General features: G+C 35.8%; 1 protein-coding gene across 1 annotated transcript in view; it reads right to left on the reverse strand.

Moving 5' to 3' along the window:
• Positions 1 to 11288: 11288 nt before the first annotated feature.
• LOC111049694 (alpha-L-iduronidase) overlaps positions 11289 to 24865 on the reverse strand; it is a 110856-nt gene continuing 97279 nt past the window's right edge. The window contains exons 6-7 of the mRNA XM_039426989.1: positions 11689 to 11807; positions 11289 to 11570 (exon numbers count right to left, since the gene is read on the reverse strand). Of these exons, the coding sequence (XP_039282923.1) occupies positions 11427 to 11570; positions 11689 to 11807 (263 nt within the window). The 3' untranslated portion in view covers positions 11289 to 11426. The remainder of the gene's footprint in view (positions 11571 to 11688; positions 11808 to 24865) is intronic.

The following is a 24865-nucleotide window of genomic DNA, read 5'->3' on the forward strand; positions in this document are numbered from 1 at the left end:
CCATGTAAATTCCAACATGATGTTCTGAATCACTGAAACTTGGACAGAAACGAAAACATCTGACCTATTTGGCAAAGATTTAAGCCAGTCACAGACTATCTTAGAATCAGTCCACAAAAATACTTTCGAGAATGACAACTTGGAAGCGCTGATAGCTTTGATGACCTCTAGCAGCTAGATGAGCTGCTTGTAATTCCAGATGAGGAATGGTGAGCAAGGGATTGATGGATGCTACCTTAGGTTTGGCTGTAAGCAGTCGAACTTGAATACCACTGAGAGACAAACTGTGAATGTAAAGGCAGGCACCGTAAGCAGTAGCACTGGCATCAGAGAAGGCATGAAGTTCCAATGTGACATCAGTAGATTGCAGAAGGACACAACGAGGAATCGTAATATTTGAAATGTTGGGCAATTCATGAAGAATAGTCAACCATTCAGCTAGAAGATCAGGAGGGAGCTTATGGTCTCGATCAATTTTATGGAGCCAAAGTTTTTGAAACAAAACTTTTGGGAGTATGACAATAGGAGCAATTAAACCAAGTGGGTCAAAGATACTTGAAACACGAGACAACAATTCTCTCTTAGTGAAGGAAGTCTTATTGATGATATCAGAGACACTGGATGAAATAACAAGTTGATCAGCAGTGGAGTTCCAAATCAAACCAAGTGCTTTGACTACACTGTCATTTGAATCAGAAAGAGGTTTACAAGACGTTGTTTCAACAAGATTAGAGGGGATAGTATCCAACAACTCAGTCGAGTTCGATAACCATTTTCAAAGTTTGAATTTTCCTTGATCAAGTGTAGAAAGTAATTGTTGAGCGAGTTCAATAGCTGCAGGAACAGATTCACATCCACAAATTGAATCATCAACATAGAATGAATTATGAATTGCATCAAGGACAGGAGATTCAGGTTGACAATCCACATCAGCAAAGTGGTTGAGTGTGCATGTCGCAAGAAACGGAGTTGAGGACGTACCATATGTAACCATATTCAAAAAATATACTTATATGGGTTGGCTTGGATCAGCTCTCCAAAAGATACGTTGGAAGTTTCTATCTTCAGGATGGACAAGAATTTGATGATACATTTTCATTATTTCAGCTATAAATGCAATGCGATGTGTGCAGAAACAAAGCACAGTGTCAAACAACTCAGGTTGAACCGTATGTCCAATACGCAAGACCTCATTGAGAGAAATACCTGTATTTGATTTTGCAGAAGCATCAGAGACAACACGAAGTTTAGTGGTGGTAGAGTCTGGTTTGAAGACTGGATGATGTGGAATATGATAACATTTTGTAGAGTGATGAGATGGAGGTGCCAACGACATATGACCAAGATCAATATATTCATCCATGAAGGCAATGTACTGTCTTTTCAATTCAAGGTTAGACAATATTTTTTCCAATGAGTAAAATCTATTCAGTGCCTGATAGTATGACGAACCAAGAGTATAAAATGAATCTTTTCTGGGAAGAGTGGCAGAGGAACGTCCATCTTCAGTGTGCTGAACATTATCAATGAAATGTTTTTTGACTATAAGTTTTGTTCAGTGGGGGTGCTAGATTCAGAATCTCAAGTTGTTTGGAGATGTCACCATTAGTGGCAAAGTTTGAAATGGGTTCAACAGTACCAACAAAATTGCAGGCAGGAATGGAACCCCAAACTACCCAACCTAAGCATGTGTTTTGCAAGACACAATTATTAGACAACAAAATTGACCTGGAACAATAATTGATGCATAAATGGTCAACAATAATTGATGCATAAATGGTCTACACTCAACAAAATATCAACACCAGTAAGTTGACAGAAAGATGGATCAGCAAGTTTCAAATAAGATGGAATTTTAAATTTTTCAATATTAAGTCCTGGCGGTGGAAGGCTAGACGTGATTTTCTCAGTTATGATACATTTGATAGAACGAGACCAAGTGCGATCTGAAGAAAAAATATTCGAAGATGAAACATTCATGAGAGTAGAATTGCTGCCAGAAACGGTATGCACAATACTACCAGAACAGGTTGACGGCAATTGCAAATGAAGCCCAAGATTGCATGAAACAGAACAACTGTCAGATCCACTATCCAACAAGGCACGACAAGGAACAGCTTGACCACCAATGGTTAAGACAGTAAGTAGAACTGTGGGCATGATACATGTACAAGGAGGATTTTGAATACTACCTTGAGTGGCACAATTCGAATTACTGACAATCTGGTTACTAGGAGTTGGAGTCGGCGGTTGACATGACTGCTGGGCAGGCGCAAGTTGAGCGCTGGATGCAACTGACCTGTTGAAACTTGTAGATTCAGAACGCAAAGACTGTGACTTAATCGACGGCGAAGGAGAATCGTCGACAGCATTGTAATACATTGACCTAGAAGGTGCATTGGATGTCAACAACATAGGCGCAAATTGTGCCCTGGACGAGACTTGGCTAACAGGAGCGCTGAATTCATGATGCGCTGGATGTGGCAAAGTCTGCTGACTGTGATGTGAGGTCCCAGTACAGTTGACTGGTGGCTGAGTATAATAAAGATCGTTGTACTCACAGTATTGTTTCCTTTGACTAGGCGGTGACAGAGTGGTAAGTCTGTTATGCGCATAGTTGGCGGTGTAGGCGCAGTTAGCAGCTCGATTTGGCAATTGGGCTCCATGGAGCATCAAATGATGAGCTTTCTGACAAGTATGGCAGCTACGAGTACAACGATGTGAAGTAAGCAGTAAAAAAAGTCGCTTCTGACAAGACAGCTTGAATGCATTCTGAAGTTGGAATATTCTTAAGTATGTTGCAATTGAAAACATTGTGTGGTATTCTGACAAAATAAACAGCTGGTAGACCTATTGAACATGGTGGGTTGGTTCGAATTGGAATTGAAATTAGCATTTCCAAATTTAGATTGCATGGGGGGCTTAATAGCAGAAGGTTGATTAGTTACATTGTTGCGCAAATTGATTTGAGATGCATTGTTATTAGTGAATGAAACAGCATGAGAAACCTTATGTTGCGAATTCAAGAAAATCCCAAAGATGAGAAATATTCAATTGTTTTCTATTAGAAACAAAACGCTCCCAATCCCTAATGGTGGAGGTGTCAAAATGTGAGACAGTAACTGACATGGAAATTATATCTTTGACGGGAATGTCAAGTGACAAGTTTTCAAGGGCAGAAATGTTAGTTTTTTGATTATCTATGAAAATATGCCAGGATTGTGCTGAGCAGCTATCCAATTTGGGCGGGTTCAAAATAGCAGAGATGTGGGTTTCAGGGATAAGCAACGAATTATCATACCATTGTGTAAGTAAATCCCAAGCTACAGAAAAATTCCCAGAAGGAGAGTTTGCAATTCGATTGAGAGCTTCACCTGACAGGACTTGACGGAGGTAATGGTACCTGAGGGTATTGTCTAATTCAAATTCAATTTTATTAAGCCAAAACACTTTACAACTGGCCATGTCAACAGGTATTGAAAAATACATGAAATAAATAAATAAATAGAATAAAAGAAGCTTACAAAAATATTGCACGTCACATAAATTTTAACATTCTTCTACACTTTACATACAAAAAATAACTGTAATTTTACAGTTGAACAAATTATAATACCCTTTAAAAACTCTTCAACACTATAATATGCCTTGTCAACCAGAAATGCATACAAATCTCTCTTAAAATTGGACCTACTTGACTTTGACAAATTTTTAGGCAGCTTGCTGAAAAGTTGCAAGCCATAAACAATCGGACTCTTATCTGAAAATTTCAACCTATGATATTCAATGAATGGATTTCTACTACCACGTGTAAAATATTTATGAACATCTGAATTCTTTCTTAAGGTACCAATTCTATCTGCAGTGAAAAGTGGGAAGCGATAGATATATATGGATGGTAGAGTGAGCAGCCTTAGATCTCTAAAAGTGCTTCTGCATGGATAATTATTTTCTAAATTTGCTGAAAATCTTACTGCACGCTTTTGCAGAACAAATAATCTCTGAATGTTTTTTATACTTTTTGCACCCCAGAGCTCAACACAACACACCAGATGAGTATTAATAAGCGAGAAGTAAACACTTTTAGCTATACTACTGTTTACAAGTCTTGAAATATATATCATAATACAAAAATGCCTTTGCTCATTTTATTAGCCACCTTATCAACATGCTCGTTCCAAGATAATTTGTCATCCACTGTCAAACCAAGCAAATTGACCACACACACGCTCTCAATCATGCTATCGCTATCATTTATTGTGATTGCTGGTTCAAAATGATATTTCCTTTTTAAGTTGAATTGAATAGCCTGGCTCTTATCAGAGTTAACAGATAGTGAGCAGTCATTGAAATACTGTACAACCTCATTAGTGGATATGTTAGCAACTAACTCCAGCTCTTGAATACTGTTGTTGTAGAATAACAAGGTTGTGTCGTCTGCATACAATGTTATATCAAAATTTTTTGCAACTGAAAGCTGCAAATCGTTAATATATAAAACGAAGTGAAGAGGACCCAGAATGGAACCCAGAGGTACACCCCTAGTCATGTTTAATCTTCTTGAATTCCCAAGTCGGCCATCAGTGCAAACACTCACATACTGCAATCTATTTCTCATGTAAGAATCAATTAATTTCCCCATGAGACCTCTGATTCCAAGCAGATGCAGTTTTTCCAAGAGAATCTTTTTATCTACACTATCAAAAGCTTTAGGAAGGTCTAACAGCACTCCCATAGTGTAATTTCCTTTGTCAACCTCCTGAATAACTCTTTCAATAAAAGTTACTGCGGCTGTGATTGTTGACTTATTTTTTATGAACCCATTTTGACATTCACTCAATAATTTGAATTTCTGCAGATAGTTTATGATCCTGTTATATATAATCTTTTCAAAAATCTTTGATAAGACTGGCAAAACAGATATAGGCCTGTAGTTAATCATATTTTCTTGATAACCTTTCTTAAATATAGGTATTACCTTGGCGATTTTCAAAGAATCAGGGAAGACTCCTGCTTGAAAAGCGCTATTCACAATGAAAACGAGAGGCTCAGCGATTACATCACAACATTTTTTAAGGACTTTAACAGAAATGCTGCCATACCCAACACTATTTTTTTGCTTCAAGCTTTTTATCACTTGCATAACTTCTGTTACATTTGTTGGACTTAGAAAGAAGCTTGCTAATCTATTTTTCACAGTTGGTGATTGTGTATTATTTTGTATAGGCCTACCTCTAGACTTTGGAACGGGAGCAATGGAAATGAAATATCTATTGAGAACATCTGCAATATCCTTCGGCTCAGACACTTTCCTATTATTCACTTCCAGAACTATGTCCTATCAATGTATTTTTCCTCCTCTCAATTTATTTATTATGCTCCAACTAGTTTTAGACTTATTATTTGAACTTGAAATAATGTTAGCATAGTGCTGTTTCTTCGCCTCAATGACCTTATTGACATATTGCCGCTTAAGACGCTTCAATAAATCCTCATCTACAACCAACCCCTCCTTGATCCTGAATCTTGACAAGTCTATAAGCGCCCTTAGCTGCTGAATCTCAGGATTTATCGATTCAAGTTTCATTCTAAAATATCCTATTTTCATTTCTCTTACTGCGTTTTCTCTTTTTTTATTGGTGGACACTGAACACCAATATGATGCAATAGGCAGCTGTGAAAGGAATATTGGTGGACACTGAGCACCAATATGATGCAATAGGCAGCTGTGAAAGGAATCAAATTGTTGGTTCACATCAGACTTTTCATATAGAGAGGACCACGTTTCTCTACTAAGAGCTGCTTTCAAATTGTTCAAATTTGAATTGGAGAAATTATAAGGAAATGCTGGACCAGCCTGATCATCCTTCTTATCAGCTCTCCCCGGATCAAGATCAACAGTGGTGGAGAACACTTGAGCTAAATGATCTGACAAAAAGTATGCAGAACCGCTGCCTTACAATTATCCTAAAAAATGTTGGTCATTACATTATCTATCGCTGTTCTGGAGTCAGGTCTAGTTCTTGTTGGCTCTGATATTGTATAACGTACGGTAAAACAAACTGAACCAAGACGATAACCAAATTTCTGTAAACTGGGGTATTTTTTAAGACATCAATATTATAATCGCCAGCTAAAATAATGTTATTTTTCAACCTCTCTGTTATCCGTTCAATTAAGCATGAGAATCTGTCGAAAAACAAGTCAATATCTCCATTAGGTGGTCGATATACCACACAGATTACAAAGTCTACATCTTTCCCAAATTCTAACCTAATGGGCCTACCGCATATCTCAATGTCGCCCATTGAACATATGCTACTATTATCCAGAATCCTCAAACTGCTACCCAAAAAATCCAACAAAACATCACTAACAAATATAGCAACCCCCCCTTTTTCTCATACCGGACCTACAATAGCTACATGACAGAGACATATTATTCAATTTTATACAATTTATTTCGTCCTCCTTTAGATCATGCTCTGTAATAATTAAGACGTCAGGCCTTTCATCTTCAATTAAAATCTCTTGCAGATTTATCTTGTGAAATAGACCATCTATGTTCTAATGAATTACTTTAAAATTATTAGCCACCTGCGTATGTCTATTTGTCTTGAATTCACAGTTATCTACAATGTTATTTATACATGATTGATAGAGGAAGAAGAAGAAGGAGTAGTAGCCATCACATTAGCCTTGTCATAAACTATTCGTTTAAATCCGGGCTACATGAAGATGATGCATCATTATGTTCAAATACCACATTTTTCCCATTATCATGTATTTGAATAACATATAAATCATCCGATACTTCGATGCTTGAATCATTCATCATCACCGAAATAACTGAAAACATTGTCCTATTGGGAGTTGTATTACAAGGTACAGGAGACTGCGATGAAAAGGGAGCAAGAGAAGAGGATTCATAGAGGGAGGCTACTCCCATAAGAGACATCTCTGCAGGAACAGGAGTCAGACAACAGAGAGTCGGAGAACTGGATGGATTGTTGTGATGGGGCAAGACCGTATGTTGGGAGATTCAAGCAATCGGTTGATTATTTTATTTATAGCAGCCTTACCTCCAGTAGTCACCGTTCGATCAGCACCACTCATCACAGTCTGCTTTACGAATCTTCCCAAGTGTTTTGAGAGTAATTGTTTACCGTGCCTATTTAGAAGAAGACCGTTTTTTGTGAGGCTGGATCTCTGGAGGAAGTCATTGATGTCCAGGAAGGAAAGCTGCAGCACACCAACATAGCCGTGCACCACTCTTGATATGTAGGAGTTTGAGTAGATTATGTTTTTGTTTAGGCTGGTGTCATCATAGCGGCAAGGGACGCTGCAAATCAAAATATTGGACTCCAACTTAAAATCTAGAAGACTACTTATTCCTTGGCAAATTGTAAGTTGATGGGGTTCATCTTTATGAAAATCATTTGTTCCTGCCAGTATTGCGATGACATCATCCTCAGTGAAATCCTTGACAAACTGTAGCCCATCCAGGATGACGTGTTTTAATTTAGCTCCTGCCTTGGTATAAACGAAAATATCAAAGTCCTCATGCAGTTAATCAAGATATTTACTCAATTGTTTACCCTGACTATCAGCTAATATTGTCATCCTCTTTTTCTTTTTATTGTAGGTTGAATCACTATATTTCAAGTAATGGGTCTTTTGAACCCTGTTTTCAGCAGCAGGTCTATGAACTTTAGCTTCCACCTGTTGTTTATGAGAAATAGGCCTATTCTTTGTCGCAGATAACGAAAACTCAGAGAACGAATCAAATCTGTTTTGTACCATTATAGCAGCTCCTGTTTCATTAAGATTGGTTCCAGCCTTTATCGAATGTCTTGGCTTAATAAAATCATCATACTGAGAGCCTACTTTTTCGATGACAATACTTTCATTCGTAGGTACATTATCGTTTTCAGTTTGAATTATTCTAATTATTTCATTTTTATTCATCAATTCTTCTTTCATTTGATCAATATCTTGCAACAGTGAGTTAATCTTATCAAAGCTCGTTCTCAATTCACTACTCAAGTCTTCTATTTCTCTATGGAGAAGGTTATTATTTTCATTTAGAAGTTTAATTGTATTCTCTCGGAGAATAATAATATCCAGCCCATCACAGTCAGTCAGATCTTCAATTTGAGTTTCACAGTCAACAACAGATTTATCAGTTAGGCTCATCAATTTCAACTCATTCTCAATTGATCTGTGTATTGCCGCGTCCCATTCAGTTCGCAACTTATCAAGTTGGCGTCTAAGTGCGACATTATCACGCTCCGCCGCTGAGTGACCTCCACAACCCTCTTGCCTATTATCGATTATCGGAGAAACACACCCATTTGTATTATTCAAGGAGCAAGAGTGACCAGAGTTTTCAATGTATACAAATTCCTTTGGTGAAGAGCATTGAGTACTGTTAATATTTAGACTAATGCTCTTTATGAAGGATGAGGAGAAATTACCGGAAACTCTCACAGAGCCCTGCTCAACCCTGGGGGTGCAATTACCGTACTACTAGAAGCTCCCTTACTCATGATCCTCTTACTTATAGAGTCCGCATCGAAGTCAGAAGGCAAAAATCTTTCTTCTTTGTCAATATTTGGTGTGGAGTATGCGACAGAGTTATCTAACTCATTGTTACTAATATCCGGAGTTGAATGATTATGTAAGAGAGTAAGCTCAGTTATTCTAGATACATACTTATCTGTTTTGAGAGATGCACTACATGTTTTATCAAGACAACGCCATCTAATATAACCCAATGCAGTATCTGCTGATTTTCTAAAAGAGTACCCTCTGAACACCAGTTTTGGATTTCCGCGACTAGTAACACCAAGAGAAAACTTATTCATCCCTACCCTTGAATGATAGCAATTATACTAAAAATAAAAACTAGAAAGAATCAAATATAACGACTGACAATATACTATACTATGATCTAAGTACTATGAAACTATACTATAGACTATAGGCATAAATGAATTATCATCAAACAATTTTCTTTTCACATATAGTTAGGAACACATTTTTATAGATAGTAAATAGGAAGAACAATCGATTTATAAAGATTTATTCTTCTTAAATATGTATTGATCAAATTTCACTAATGAAAAGGAAATATTATATTATGCGGAATTAAAAGAGCACTGTTATGTATTTACAACTGTTCAACTAGAAAACTATGCTCTTATCTGGATGAGAGTTAAGTAAACAAATTTAGAATAATAAGGTAAACCCGCTATCAGCATTAAAAGAAAGTGAGAAATGAGAAAAACGTGATAACAGTCGTCAAGCTCAATAGTAATCATTATCATCTCAGGTCTCAGTATCAAGCACTAGAAGTGTAGATTAGGACAACTAGTCACCAAGCAGCCAATTCAATTCTACAAAGAAAACACCAACGAGTGGGAGATAAAGCCGATAGAAAGGATGACATCAGTCTTCAATACTCCTTATCACAAGTTATCAATACGATTCTCTCAAACAGGTGTAGTGTCCGATGCAATTAAACACAGCCAGCATGCAGCATCCAAAACGCAGAGTTATGAACAAGAAGGCAGACAACACTGTATACTATGGTATCCTGGTATACACTAAATATAATACAAAAATACAAAAATGTAGATTAGTAGTAATTGAGAAATGCTAGTTGATACGGAGCAATTCTCAAGTCAGTTCAACATTTGAAGCGGTTTTTGACATAAGTTCAATATGACAGGGAAAACTTTCATTTGTAAAGTTTGTTGTAAGATTCAACCTGGATGACAATTCATTTGAATGATTTCCAAATTCATACGTAAATTTATATGTAATTTATCTTTCTGTAATGACGGATTGATTATCAGATTGACCCTTGTTATTATTATATCATCCAAAGCGATGTAACAATCAGCTGAACGATATGATAACGAAGATTGAAACTAGAGTCTATAGGTACTGTATTGAAAGTTGAAGCAGCAAGCTACAACAGGTCACAGAGCGCACTGATAAACGAACTCTAACAACTTATTATTAATGATCAAACTAGTGAAGGTCGATTTGAAATTCAACCATTGGTCAAAACCTCCATCAAACGTAGGAAGTGGAATATCAGGGAGATGAGCGCTGAAGGCTTGGTGCGTCACAGGTTGTGGTCCAGAATTCGTCACAGAATTTTGGGCATTAGAAAGTAAGTTGTTCTCACATTCAAAGTTACGCATGACAGAAGATATTCTCGAAAAAAGTTTAGTGAATTTTGTACGAATAGTATGAGTTAAATTAAAATCCAATTCAATATTCAAAGATTCTACTCTTTCAAGACATGCATGATACCTCTCTTTGAGAAAAGTTACTTCATTTTTTAGATGTTCAATAGCAAAATAGCCATCTTGATTTTGTACATCACATAGATTGCCATCATTAAGGATGAGGTCAAGTTGACCATCAATAACATTCAAAGGTCTAAGGTGAGGCGCTTGAGCCACTTGAATTGGTTGAGCAGGATCTTCAATTGATTGAATGTCTGCCACATTGGCAACAGGATCAGCTTGATCATTCATGGTTGATTTTCCAAATTCAAAAAATCTGGTGTGGCGCACTCACACAACTTTCCTTGCCGTTATGAAAATTGATCACCTAACGTTAGCGTCCACGCGCATCTCAAGTTTATACTATTCAAAGATCTAAGCCAGCTGGTGACAGGACAATAACGCTGGTGACACATGAGGTCTGCTATCTCTTCATAGTGAATGATTTAATAGAATCAACAGTTGCCAACATTTTGTAATTGGATAATCACATTTTCTGGAATTTGAAGCTCATTTTCAATTTTAGGTGAAAATATTACTGAACATTAATTGTAGAGATTTTTATGCTCAATCTTTTCCACTGGAAATTTTTCGTTTAAATTGTATCTGAAGGAAGATAATCGGGAATCTAAAGTCAAACTTTGCATAGATGGGGCGGAGCTTCTGAAATTTTTACAGATATAGGACTCGTGGCAGTTGATAGAGCTTATCAATAACTATTTTGGGTATAAATTTGATCAAAATCGTTGGAGCCGTTTTAGAGAAAATCGCGAAAAACCGTGTTTTTGACAACATACACACACACACACACACACACACACATACACACATACAGACCAATACCCAAAAACCACTTTTTTGGACTCAGGGGACCTTGAAACGTATAGAAATTTAGAAATTGGGGTACCTTAATTTTTTTCGGAAAGCAATACTTTCCTTACCTATGGTAATAGGGCAAGGAAAGTAAAAATACAATAAAATTACTATTGATTGTATGGTTATAGAGTTACTTTAATAAAAACCATCCATTTATGTTCAATTTGCATAAATCGAAAAAGGCACGGGTTATTTCTCTTTGAATACAACTATCAGTATAAACTACTGATAGTTGATTGTTTGTTATTATTATAAAATTACCTTATATAAAGCTGCATTCACGCCACCATCTTCGCAGATGTTTATAAGAGTGATACTCGGCATTGATACTTGAACTTTCAAATCCAACGAACGAATTCGAGAGAAGCTTCCAAGGGTAGAAAGATGGGTACCCTACAAAGTAAAGATAAAACAATCCAGCAGTCGTGAAAAATATGATGCAATATAACATACACTGTTCAATATCCATATATTTCGATTTTTTGAATTAATCAATTGTTTACTTAATTACCTGTGTTTTTCTCATTCTGCTTCTCAGCTCGGAGTCTGGATAAACAGGACAGCCAGCCTCTGACCAGACAGCACTTGGATGTGCCTCACTATTTTCCAATTTATATACTGCATATTTTCCTGTAAATGTGCAATAATTATTCGATAAACAAGTATAATATACTAGCTGTAATAGAACTTGCCGATACAGCCAAGTATTTGGAAATATCCTATTATATTAAGCGAGCAGTTTCTGTATATCTGGTTATTTTCATACCTGGTTATATGGTTATTTATGTTCAACGGATCTCGAAAACAGCTCTTAACGATTTTCTCGAAATTTGGAACATAGTAGGTTTATGATATAAAAATTCGATTGCACTAGATCTCATCCTTGGGAGAACTCGATGAACGACATTTAGAGGATAATTCATCCTTGACTGTAAAAGCTGAAACTTTAGTCGTCAGTGGATAGTAAAAAATCTGGTGTGGCGCACTCACACTACTTTCCTTGCCGTTATGAACATTGATCACCTGACGCTAGTGTTCCCGCGCATCTCAAGTCTACTATGCAAAGATCTAAGCCAGCTGGTGACAGGACTATAACGCTGGAGACACGAGGTCTGCTATCTCTTCATAATGAATGGTTTAATAGAATCAACAGTTGCCAACAGTTTGCGATTGAAATAATAACATTTTCTCGAATTTCGATCTTATTTTCAATTTTAGGTGAAAATGTTACTGCACATTAATTGAAGAGATTTTCATGCTCAATCTTTTCTATTTGGAATTTTTTGTTTAAATTTTATCTGAAGCCTGATAATTGAGAATCTAAAATCAAACTTTGCATAGATGGGGCGGAGCTCCTGGAATTTTTACAGATATGGGATTTGTGGAAGTTGTTTATCAATGACTATTTTAGGTATAAATTTTATCAAAATCGTTGGAGCCGTTTTCGAGAAAATCGCGAAAAATCCTGTTTTTGACTATATTTTTGCCATTTTAGCCGACATCTTGAATTGCATCTGATTGAAATTGTTCGTGTCGGATCCTTATAGTGTAAGGACCTTAAGTTTCAAATTCAAGACATTCCGTTAATTGGGAGATGAGATATCGTGTACACAGACGCACATACACTCATACACACACACACACACACACACACACACACTCATACAGACCAATATATCCAAAAATCATGTTTTTGGACTCAGTGGACCTTGAAACGTATAGAAAACATGAAATTATGGTACCTTAATTTTCTTTGGAAAGCAATACTTTCCTTACCTATGGTAATATAGGGCAAGGAAAGTAAAAATGATTCTGTGGAAAATCAAAATATCACATCCCCGAAATTCATAAACTAACGTATAGCCAGCTGTAAAATATAAACACGATCATTTTGGAGAATTGTGTTCTGTTTATCAATAAATAAAAATAACGAGCGAAGCTCGGTGCCCCGATATTTCTATTAAGCCATTTAAGCTTCGTTCAAAACTTGATTTTCAAAAGTATCAGAATTTAAAAAGCTAACTAAATTGGATTTATTCTATTTATCCATTGAATCATTTTTATTTGTCAAGTTACTCTAGAGAACAATAGACCAATAAATTGACAAAAGAATTTGAAGGGAATGTTTTAAACAAAATTTCAGACTTTGCAGCTATGTTGAGACTAGTTGGTAGGAGAACATAATATCAAAAGTCCTCATTCCTAACTCACGTGCTAATGGGATGAGGGTGGTTTAAAAGTTGCATTTTTCAGCGATTTGCTTCCACGCACGTAGCTTGAGAACAATACGTTGTTCAACCGACATAACTAACCATTCAAAAATGAAGCTTGATGAATTCTCTACACTTTTTGTTCAGTAGCATTTTGTGATATTACCAACAGTTCCCGAGATATTTGCTCTTGAAGGTTTGCAATTGTTAAAATGTCAGGTTTTTATCCAATGTTTTGCTCTTTCAGGGCTTATGACTCTCCAACAATGCATCATAAAATCTGATGCTTATCGTAGGTTTGTAGAGCATTGAATTATCTTTGAAATGATGTATTATTTAAATATTCCAAGCTCTCCTTCCATTGATATAGAAGCTTCAATGTAGGGGGTGAAATTTCCATTGCTGCAACAAGTGTCTACTCAGTGGTTCCACACCTTCAACAGAGGGGATAAAGATGCGCACTTTCGCTATGTTCACCTACTAACTAGTCCAAATCAAGCTGCAAAGTCAAAAATTGTGTCACAGACACCCCCTTCAAATGTCATTGTCAAACGATCAATATTGTTGTAGCAATGAAAATTTCACCCCTTACATTGAAGCTGCTATAACAATGAAAGGAAAACTTGGAATAGTGGAATAATACATCATTTCGAAGAGAATTCAATGCTCTACAAACCTACGATAAGCATCAGTTCTTATGATGCATTGTTGGAGAGTTATAAGCCCTGAAAGAGTAAAACATTGGATAAAAACCTGACATTTTAACAATTACACTCCTTCAAGAGCGAATATGTCGGGAACAGTTGGGAATATCACAAAATTCCACTGAACAAAAAGTGTAGAGAGTTTATCAAGCTTCATTCTTGAATGGTTAGCTATGTCGGTTCAACGCATTGTTCTCAAGATATGATCGTGGAAGCAAAATGCTGAAAATGCAACTTTTAAACCACCCTCATCCTCTTAGCACATGAGTTAGGAATGGAGACTTTTGATATGTTCTCCTACTGCTGCAAAGCTGCAAAGTCTAAAATTTTGTTTAAAACATTCCCTCCAAATTATTCTGTCAAATGGTCTATTGTTACAAAAATAGAGACTCCACACTCAACACTAAAGCTGCTGCAAAAGGTGTAGGAAAATTCGTAAAAGTGTGAAATCATACATCAAGTTGAAGAGAATTTAATGCTCTATAAGTTCATAATCAATATGGATTTTCCCGATCGATTTTTAAAAAGTTATAAGAGCAAAAATAGAAAAAAAATTGGTGCAAACGTGGTTTTTTCAAAAATGTAACACCTTCAAGAGCGGATATCTCGAAAACTGGAGGAGTTATAAAAAAAGTTATAGGATGAATATTGTAGGAAATTATGTGAGCATTAATTTGTTATATGACAGTCAAGTCCTTAGGATACATAGTTTTAGAGTTTTATGCGAGAAACCAAAAAATGGTACCTTTAAACCACCCTCACCCCCTTAGCACAGGGGGTAGGAGTGGGGACTTTTGATATGTTTACCTCCTTACTACCCAAAACAGACTTAAACTTTTACAGACTTACTTACCAACTTTTCCCTCTATAGCCTTTCCTTTACTGGACTACTAGGTATCATTCTAGTTCTCAAAAGTCACAATATTTTGTTTCAAATATATTTTGATGTAAATAAAAAAGCAAATTGCACTTTACTAAAAAAGTAAATTCAATACCTACATTTATTTTTCCTCCACCTACTGTCTAAAGTACTTACTTTACTCCCTGACTCCCTGAAACATAGGCTAATACTAAAGTGTGCCTTTTTCGCCCTCGGGACTGTAAAACAAAAAAACTCCCTAGGGAGAAAAAGTAACATGGGAAGCATCTCTATTTTGAAAACTTACATTGGAAATAGGTTGGAAGCTCGAAGCTCAAAAGAGGAAACATAATAGAGTTGTTTGTAATTGAGCCAACTGAATTAAATACCTCAACCAGAAATTTGATAAACTAATGGAATATATGCTTGTATGATATAACATACTTAATATCAGTAGACGATAAAAATGAATACACATTTTTAAATATTTTATTCTATTCAAAATACCAGCCAACAAATATTTTTAATCTGCAATTCAAATCTGAAACGCGCGAACTGGAGTCGGCCAGCTGATAATTGTTACAACTAGGGCACTGTAAAAACCAGGTATTCTCAGCCGCCATTTTGGTTCGTCATTCTCAGTCAAAAAGCATCCATTATAATAGGCGTGTGAACGATTTACAGCATTTAGTAAATAGTATAAAATTTAATAATGTTGTGCTGTTCAGCACCAAATTGTTCAAATAGCTCTTCTAAGGGCTACCGCTTGTTTAGATTTCAGAGCGACAATAATAGACAAGCAATTTGGGTTCAAAATTGCCGAAGAGATAAGTGGAAACCAACTCCTACTTCAAGACTTTGTGAAGTAAGTAGTGTTTAATATATTTTATTTATGACCAGCAAGTGTTTTCAGTGATAATATCTATAAAATTCTTACTGAATCAATGATTGAATATGTTTCAATTACTGAAGAAGAATCTGGTAATGCTTGGAAACAATTTTTACATCTGAAAGTATAGGTTATCTGAAGCTATCAGCTATGAAATTAGTCTTAAGTCCAGTTCTAATGCAATTATATATTACCTGTCATCAAATTTTTTATTACAATCGATAAAGTACCTATGTTATTTTGACCACAAAATTACAACAAATTAAACGGCGGCCACTCATAGATTTAAAAAAATAATTTAGTTTTACTAACCTTACATTGTTTAAGACTTTTCACACACCTCTTTTCAATGGACCTACAATTACACTGGTTAGGGATCAGGTTGAGTTATGTTTTCAGATTCAAGATTCAAGATTCTTTATTGCCAGAACAACTTTACATTGTATGAGCAAGTCAAAAAATAATAACAATAATATAACACTTGTGAAATAAAAGATAAATTGTGATATAAAATTAAGCATATGATAAAAGAAATCGTATAATATATGACAATACAATAAGATATTACAAGACAATACAATATATTGTAAGGCTTTCCAAGACAAGAAATAGCCATATTTTTCAACAAGCCAAAATTTATAACAATCTTTCTTTAGAAATTAGAGAGCTGCCAATCCATGAACTCAAACAAATTTTAAAAAATAAATTGACAGAGAGTGCATACTATTCGGTAGATGAGTATTTTCAGTCTACAATATTATGAATGCTCATGATGCAACATTTACCTTTTATTTTTTGGTAAAACTGAATAACTTATTACTATGAATTGTAGTTTGTTCCTAAGACTAAGACAAAATAATAAGACTTATTAAAAACGATAAAACTTATTAATAAGAAGATATTACAATAACAATTTGTCTTATTTTTTTGTCTTAGTCTTAGGAACAAACTACAATTCATAGTAATAAGTTATTCAGTTTTACCAAAAAATAAAAGGTAAATGTTGCATCATGAGCATTCATAATATTGTAGACTGAAAATACTCATCTACCGAATAGTATGCACTCTCTGTCAATTTATTTTTTAAAATTTGTTTGAATTCATAGATTGGCAGCTCTCTAATTTCTAAAGAAAGATTGTTATAAATTTTGGCTTGTTGAAAAATATGGCTATTTATTGTCTTGGAAAGTCTTATTTGAGGCAGTGATAGATCATTGCCACGTCGGGTGGAGTGAGAATGATTGGCTCCCAGACGCGGAAAAGATTCTATAATCATTTTAACATATAGCAAGGTATGAAGAATAAAGAGAGAAGGGAACGTTAGAATTTTCAGACTTCGAAAACTCTCTTTACAAGACTCTCTGTTCTTCAAGTTATTCAATACTCTCACTGCCTTTTTTTGCCAAATAAAAACCTTTGTTGCATGACAAGAGTTGCCCCATAGACGAATTCCATAGGAGATGAGGGATTGGAAAAGTCCATAATACACAAGTAACAAAGATTCAGCATTCAAAGATAACTTGAGTCTCCTTAAAAGAAAAACAACTCTGGAGAGTCTCATGCACAAACTCAAGTTATGAGGCTCCCAACCCAATCTTCTCTCCAATGTAATTCCCAACAGTTTGACATTATTCTTGACATTAGAATCCTCAGGGGGACCCCTAAGGGAGAAGCATATATATTCAGTCTTACTCTCATTAATGACTAGATTATTTGATTCAAACCACAACTTTGCAGAGTTAAGGGCTCCCAACAGCTTAGATTTAACTTTTTCATAATTCTGGTCAGAGGATATTAATGTCGTGTCATCGGCATATAAAACAGACAACATTTGAACATTACAATACAGGTCATTAACAAAAATAAGAAAAAGAAGAGGGCCCAAAATAGAACCTTGTGGGACACCTGCCACAACATCTCTAAAGCCAGAACATTTACCATTAATAACAACCCTTTGCCTCCGATCAGACAGGTATGATTTTATCAGCTTCAGGTCATTCTCTCTCACTCCATAGAAGAAGAGCTTGTCATAAAGAATATCAAAGGGTGTACAATCGAAAGCTTTGGTGAGATCAATTAAGGTTGCTGCTACCATGTTTTTATTCTCAAAGTTTTGGAGGACAAAATCAACAATTTTCTCAATAGCCATGACAGTACTGTGTTTGGGATGAAAGCCATGTTGATGTTCATACAATAAGTCATTATTTACAAAGTATTCGTATAATTGCAAGGCAAGACATGATTCAATAACTTTCCCAAGAATAGGGACAATAGCTATGGGTCTGAAATTCTCTGGTTTACTCGAGTCACCCTTCTTAAAAATTGGAGTGACATTTGTGTATTTGAAACATTTAGGAAAAACACCGTCTTTGAGCACTTTGTTTATTATGAAAGTCATTGGATCTATCAGACTGTCACTAACTGCTTTTATTGTGAAATTAGAGAGACCAAAAACATCTTCACTTTTCGAGAGGCTGAGATTGGCCATAACCTGCTTTACCTGTTTACAATTGACTAATTTCCATTTGAAACCTGAGGTAGGAATAGGCTTACGAAAGTTCACCAATAGGTCAGAATGTTGCACTTCTCCATTTTCCAAGCCTGCTCTACATTGAGAAGATTTTACTGTCAAAGACACATAGACAAAATAATCATTGAGATCATTGGGAGTTATTAAAATTTCATTACTTGGTTTGATGGCCCCAGACTCTTTTTTGACAATCTTCCAAGCCATTCTATATCTATTTTTAGCCAATTTAATCAAGTTATCATTTTCTTATTTTTTCGTTATTTTAATTTGTTTATTGTATTCTTTCTTATAATTCGAAAATCTCAATTTGTCATCTATGTCATCAGTGAATTTCCACTTGTCATACAATAGGAGTAAATAATCACGCATGGCTTTCAATTCAGCATTGAACCATTTATTAGAGCTAGGGCTGTACTTATTATTTAGTTTTTTTGGTTTTTCATATATGAGCGGGCATATTTCATTGAATAACGAAGACAATACAGCAACAAAAGTTGTGGAGGAGAAATTCGCATCCTCTATGCTATATAGTCCAGACCAGTTAATTTGTGATAAGCACTCTTTGAAATTACTAATTTTTTCCTCGTTCATCAATCTCACAAATGTACCTTGACTTTTTTTATATGGTCCATCTCTTTGTAATTCATTCATTCTAATCTTCAGCCAGACTCCTGCATGGTCGGAAATAATATCTTGCAGCAGTAAGGACACCTGTTGAGAGTCAGAGGGGATGTTCGTGTGGATGCTGTCCAGACATGCATTGAAGCGGGTTGGACTTTTGTTTGTACTGTACAGATTAAATGATCTTAACACTCCCAGAACCTCTGAAATTTCTCTTCTTTCATCATCTAAAAGATTCACATTCAGGTCACCAGCTAAAGCAAGCCAATCATTCTTTTTGAGATGTTTTCCATTGAGATGCGCAAGAAGATTCTCTAGTTTTTCTACGAAAGCTTTAAGATTTGATTCCGGTGAACGATAAATGCACAGGATAACCAGGTTGGACTGAGTCAATCTAACAGCCGATGCCTCGCAAATACTGTCTAGGCAAAATTGTGAGATGTCAATACATTTGAATGGTATTCCTATTTTCACAAATATAGATGAACCACCATATGGAGATTGCCTTGCATAAAAATTGGCTAGCTCAAAACTTTCAGGCACATAATAGTCAACTTCTTCTTTACAGAGCCAATGCTCATTTAGACAAACTACGTCAGCAGGTTTCGAGTTAAGGACAGCCTCCAATTGACCAAGCTTGTTTCTAAGTGATCTGATATTAAGTAGGCAGATATTCATGTCACATCGAGAAAAAGGAGCTCTCTCTTGAGCCTTGTCGTTATTTATTCGTTTAAATCAGTCAATGAGACATTTTCTCCACACCTTCTAGAAGCATCTACATAGCCAAGTGATGAGTTCAATTCAGCGGAAACCGAACGAGATACTAAAGTGGCTGGACTAGATACTATGTGGTCGGTACATGATTTGTCTTTTGTTTCTTGACTAGCCAATGGAGAAACTTTTATAAAATTACAGGGCTGGCATGAGTGTGAAAGTTTGACTCTTCGAAATGTTTCAATGATTCTGTCTGCGATAATGTTCTTTCCTATTGTGTTCAAATGTAACCCATGTAGGGTGTGAAATCTTCTTCCCAAATTGTTCATATCCAATATTTCAACGTTACTGAATTCACTGGAAATTGATTCGATCATACTATTGGTGTCACATATGAGATTATTGATATGTGAGTTCGAAGGGAGGTCGTGCCTATGTGGAATATTTGCAAGTAGGATTCTAGTACATGTCAGCTTTGGGAGAAGACTATTTATCGAGCTCAGTAGATCATTATACCGTGTGTAAATGATATCAATATCATTTGTACCGCCCATTATTACCATCATGTCATTGTGAGATAGATTTTCACCTTCATTCACACACTCCGAAGTCACTTTGGAGAATTTAGCTACAGGCTTTAGAATACTAGAGAGACGACAGCTAGATTTACTTGAAATTAAATCGCTCAATCTTCTGCCATGGCTGTCAGCAAATAGTTTTATAATACCCTGTGTTGCGTGATTATAGCTTTTAGTGTTTGAGGATTTTTGATTCTTATTTTTCAATACCTGCGGGAAAGGAGGCTCAGAAGTTAGGCTACTCTTGAATTTTTTATGGAATTCATTTCTTTGATTTTATTTTTTAGACCGCATACAGTCTCTTTTAGCTCATCAATTTCTTGCAATAAGGAGTTAGTTTTGTCAAATTTGGATCTTAATTCATTCCCCAAGTCTTCAATTTCTGTGTGGAGGAGATTGTTATTCTCATTTAATATTTTTATTGTATTTCCTCGGAGATGTATTATATCCAACCCATCGCAGTCAGGCTTACATTTCTTTGTTGACAGATTGTAGCATGATTCCGTTTGCGTGGCAATGCTTTGAAAATCATATTGTTTCTCAATAGTTGTAGTTGGCAAGTCTTCGATACTCGGTTCAGTCTGAGTTCCATAATCAATTACGTATTCATTGATCTCAGTCTGAATTCCGCGATCAACAAACGACACCTCACCTGGATTTTTACTCTCTGTTTGAGATCCACAATCGACAACAGATTTATCTATAAAGCTCATTAATTTTATATCGTTGTCAATCGATCTTTGTATTGCCGCGTCCCATTCAGATCTTAACTTTTTAATTTCACTTTTTAGTGTACTATTCTCCCTCTCAAGCCTATTTATATTTGTGGAGCAGGAAAATTTGGAATTCTCAACGCATTTAGGTGAGGAGCACCTTTCTGTATTTACAATATTTAAACCTGTGCTTCCTATTAGCGAAAAGGAGTGATTAGCGACACAGTCATTCTCAGAACACTGCTCGACATTAGGGGTGTAGTTGATTTCATTAGCTCCCACACTCACAATCTTCTTACTACTATAGTCAGTATCCAACTCAGAAGGAAATACTCTTTCTTCCTTATCAATAATCGGAGTCGAGCATGCGACAGAGTAATCTAACTCATTGTTACTTAGATCCACATTACAATCTGGAGCAGAATGATTATGAGAGATAGGAGGCTCAATAACTCTGGATACGGACCCATTTGTTTTGAGAGATGCTTTACATTTTTTATTAAGACACCGCCATCTAATATCACCCAATGCAGTTGGTGTTGATTTCCTAAAAGAGTACTTTTTATACACTAGTTTTGGGTTGCCCTGACTGGTGACACCAAGAGAAAAATTACTCATCTTACTTACCAAATCATAAGAAAAAAAATAGAACTAATAATTACCAGTCTACTAGAACTATTACCAGTCTAGAGTTATATACTGTGTTGAATGAATAATTAATGTGGAAGGCTATTATCAATGGAGATAGTCTCAATTACACCTGTTATGATATTCAATTATATAATCTTAAGATAATGAAGTTGATGACAGCGAAACTCAAAAACTGTATAACTGTATGATATAAAAAACTCAATAAACGGCAATCAATGAATAATAAACAAACCGATACTTATATTCACCAGATATAGTTAAGGTTCTAATTCAAAAGTGTTCAACCCTGAAAGAAAACAATAGAAATCAGTAATGATGATAATGATAGTCTCAGCCTTGTCAACAATTCGTAGATTCAATTTGTGAAGAAGAGTCGGGTTTTCTGAGATAAGAAGATACCGGTACACATAGATCTATCAAAAGGCTCCACTCAACGCCGAGATAACAGCAAGGGTGAGAATTTCACAGAGGATGACTCCGTTGATGATACGCTGCTCAGATCAACAACAATACCATTGATCAATGCTGCCGATAAGTAGTGAGTAGTGACCACTAGTTGCTACAACAGCTAAGCAACCGTGCAACGGTTGAAGTTCTAGATGAAACGGGGAACCGCAGAGGATTGAGCACTCCTCTGTGTAGTCCCAATTCAGAAGTTTGTTTCTTATTAGTGACAGTTCTATGAGAGAAATTTCAAATCTTTACGTTTAAAGCAGGGTGGTCAAAGTTTATTAAGCAAGATTAAATGCATCAAATACCGTCTTTCTCCATTGCTTTCAGGTAGGTTAGAAAACAATTTTGACCTCAAAAAGTTCAATTTCCAGGTTTTTACTCACGATTTGACACTAATCTTGAAGACAACCACTGTATGTATTCGAAAAACTATTTCTAAGTAATGGAAAACTATTGAAAATACTTGAAAAGAGATAAACTTGGAGACACAAATACAATCAACCAGTCAAGGCAGCCAGTGCTACCAACCATTCCGTTTATTGGTTTTTCAAAAGTAAAAGGGTAGGTTAGGGGGTTAGTTTATTTTGAAAACAATACTAACCACCATTTAATTTTTGTGATCAAAATAACATACAAAATCGATCCCAACCAAAAATTTGATGACAGTTATAATGGCACTAGACCTAAAGTTACGCCTAAAATTGAAATGTGTTAGGCCTATAAATAAACTATTGACAATGAACATAATCTGAATTTTTAGTGCAGTATAATATTGAATTAGCTAGCTGTTTCAATGCTATGGAATTCTTGTCCCCGTTCTTTATAAAAATTTGCTTCAATTTTAACACTAGGATATACATTTTGCAGGTGACAATAATAATAGAATATCGCATTATATTTAATCATTTCTATATGTAAACTTTGAAATAGTTATTTGTGCAACTAGTGCGCAAAGTGCCACTTTGCTGCACCAAAAGAAACGTTTACACACGAGCCGCAGGCGGAATGATGGTTTCTTGAGTGCAGCAAAGAAACTTTGTGCACGTATTGCACATTAAATTTTTCCTACAGTTACCATAGAATGCGAAAAGTCAGTAATGGACGATGAACATGTCCTATACCAAATAAAATGTTTGTTTGTGTAAATCTTTAGTATTTTTAATGCTGATAATAAATATTGCAACCATCCCACAACAGAGTTGTTCCAAATTCAGTTTAAATGACAATAGAATGAATATTATTAAGTTATATGAGATTCAATTATAATAATAGGCCTACTTCATCTACAAGAAGTCATCGGCAAGTGTAGAAATGGCCATATCACTTGTCTGGATATGTTTTTGAGCCATCAATGAGCCTGACATGTCAAGGCATACAGGATGCACTCGAATCAAGAGACTTTTTCATTTAGGTTAAGTTTTATCAGTTTCATCCCCATTTTCCCCGTCATGTGTCGTTCTGAGGTTGGTTCACGATTGGTCTGCTGCTTCCATGATGCCTCTCACTGACATGTCAGCTCGCTCGCCCTCAAGTAGGTATGATTATTTCAATAATAGTAATAATGACGCAGGTATGTTTCTAGCAAATAAGCTCCACTCTTCCAAAAAACTTTTCAAGGCTGCTCACCTTAACGTCCAATCCCTCAGCTTCCACATTGATGAACTCAGAGCAATCTTCCGTTTTCAGGACTTCAATATAATTGGAATTTCCGAATCATTTTTGAAGCCTAGTATTTCATCAAATTTTGTTGCATTACCATGTTGCATAATCTTTTCCAGAATGATAGATTAAATAAAGCTTGTGGGGGTGTAGCAATTTATGTGAAAGATGATATCAAAACAAAAGTTTTAATCACATCTAAACAAGAGTATTGTTCCAGACCAGAGTTTATGCTACTTGAATTATCCTTATCTAGTACTGATAAATTACTCGTTGGTATCTGTTATCACCCACCAAAAATAGGTCATTTTACAGATTTCGAAAATGCCTTGCTTTCTCTTATGCCTTGTTATAGCCGTATACTAGTTATGGGGGATATGAACACTGACTTGAACATGACAAATCGTAACTTTGACTACTTTCAACTGACTACTATTTTCCAATGCCTAAACATGACTATTTTACCTCTCGATCCAACTCATCATACTAATGTATCTGACCCACTCATTCACCTTCTCATTGTTAGTGATCCTAACGAGGTTGTTCAAGCAGGCCAAATCCCAGTCCCAGCTATATCTGGACATGATTTGATCTACTGTGTACTTTCCCATAAGATACCTAAGCCAGAACAGAAAATTATCACTTATAGAGACTTCTAAAACTTTGATGAAGCCGCCTTCCTGACTGATGTGGCTCAGACTCCATGGCATCAAATTGAAGCGTTACCCTCAGTTGATGACATGGTCAAGACTTTCGAGAATTGGACTTTGACTTTGTATGACAAACATGCACCTTATGTGACAAGGAGGATTAATAGAAAACGACGAGTACCGTGGATGACTGAAGACATACTTGAGATGATGGGACGTAGAGACAAAGCACATAGAAAATTTAAAAAGACATTTGACTTGGACAGTTTGATAGAGTATAGGAGCCTTAGAAATAGAGTTAAACAGGAATTACGGAACTCAAAGATTACGTACTTGAATTCGTTTATGACAAACAATAGACAAGACTCTAAATCACTTTGGCAGGGAATAAAAGAATTCGGGCTTGGCAAATAGAAATCGAATCCACAAATAGACTTACCATTGAACAATATAAATG

Source organism: Nilaparvata lugens, chromosome 4 (genome assembly GCF_014356525.2).
Source record: "Nilaparvata lugens isolate BPH chromosome 4, ASM1435652v1, whole genome shotgun sequence".
Classification (NCBI taxonomy): Eukaryota; Metazoa; Arthropoda; class Insecta; order Hemiptera; family Delphacidae; genus Nilaparvata; species Nilaparvata lugens.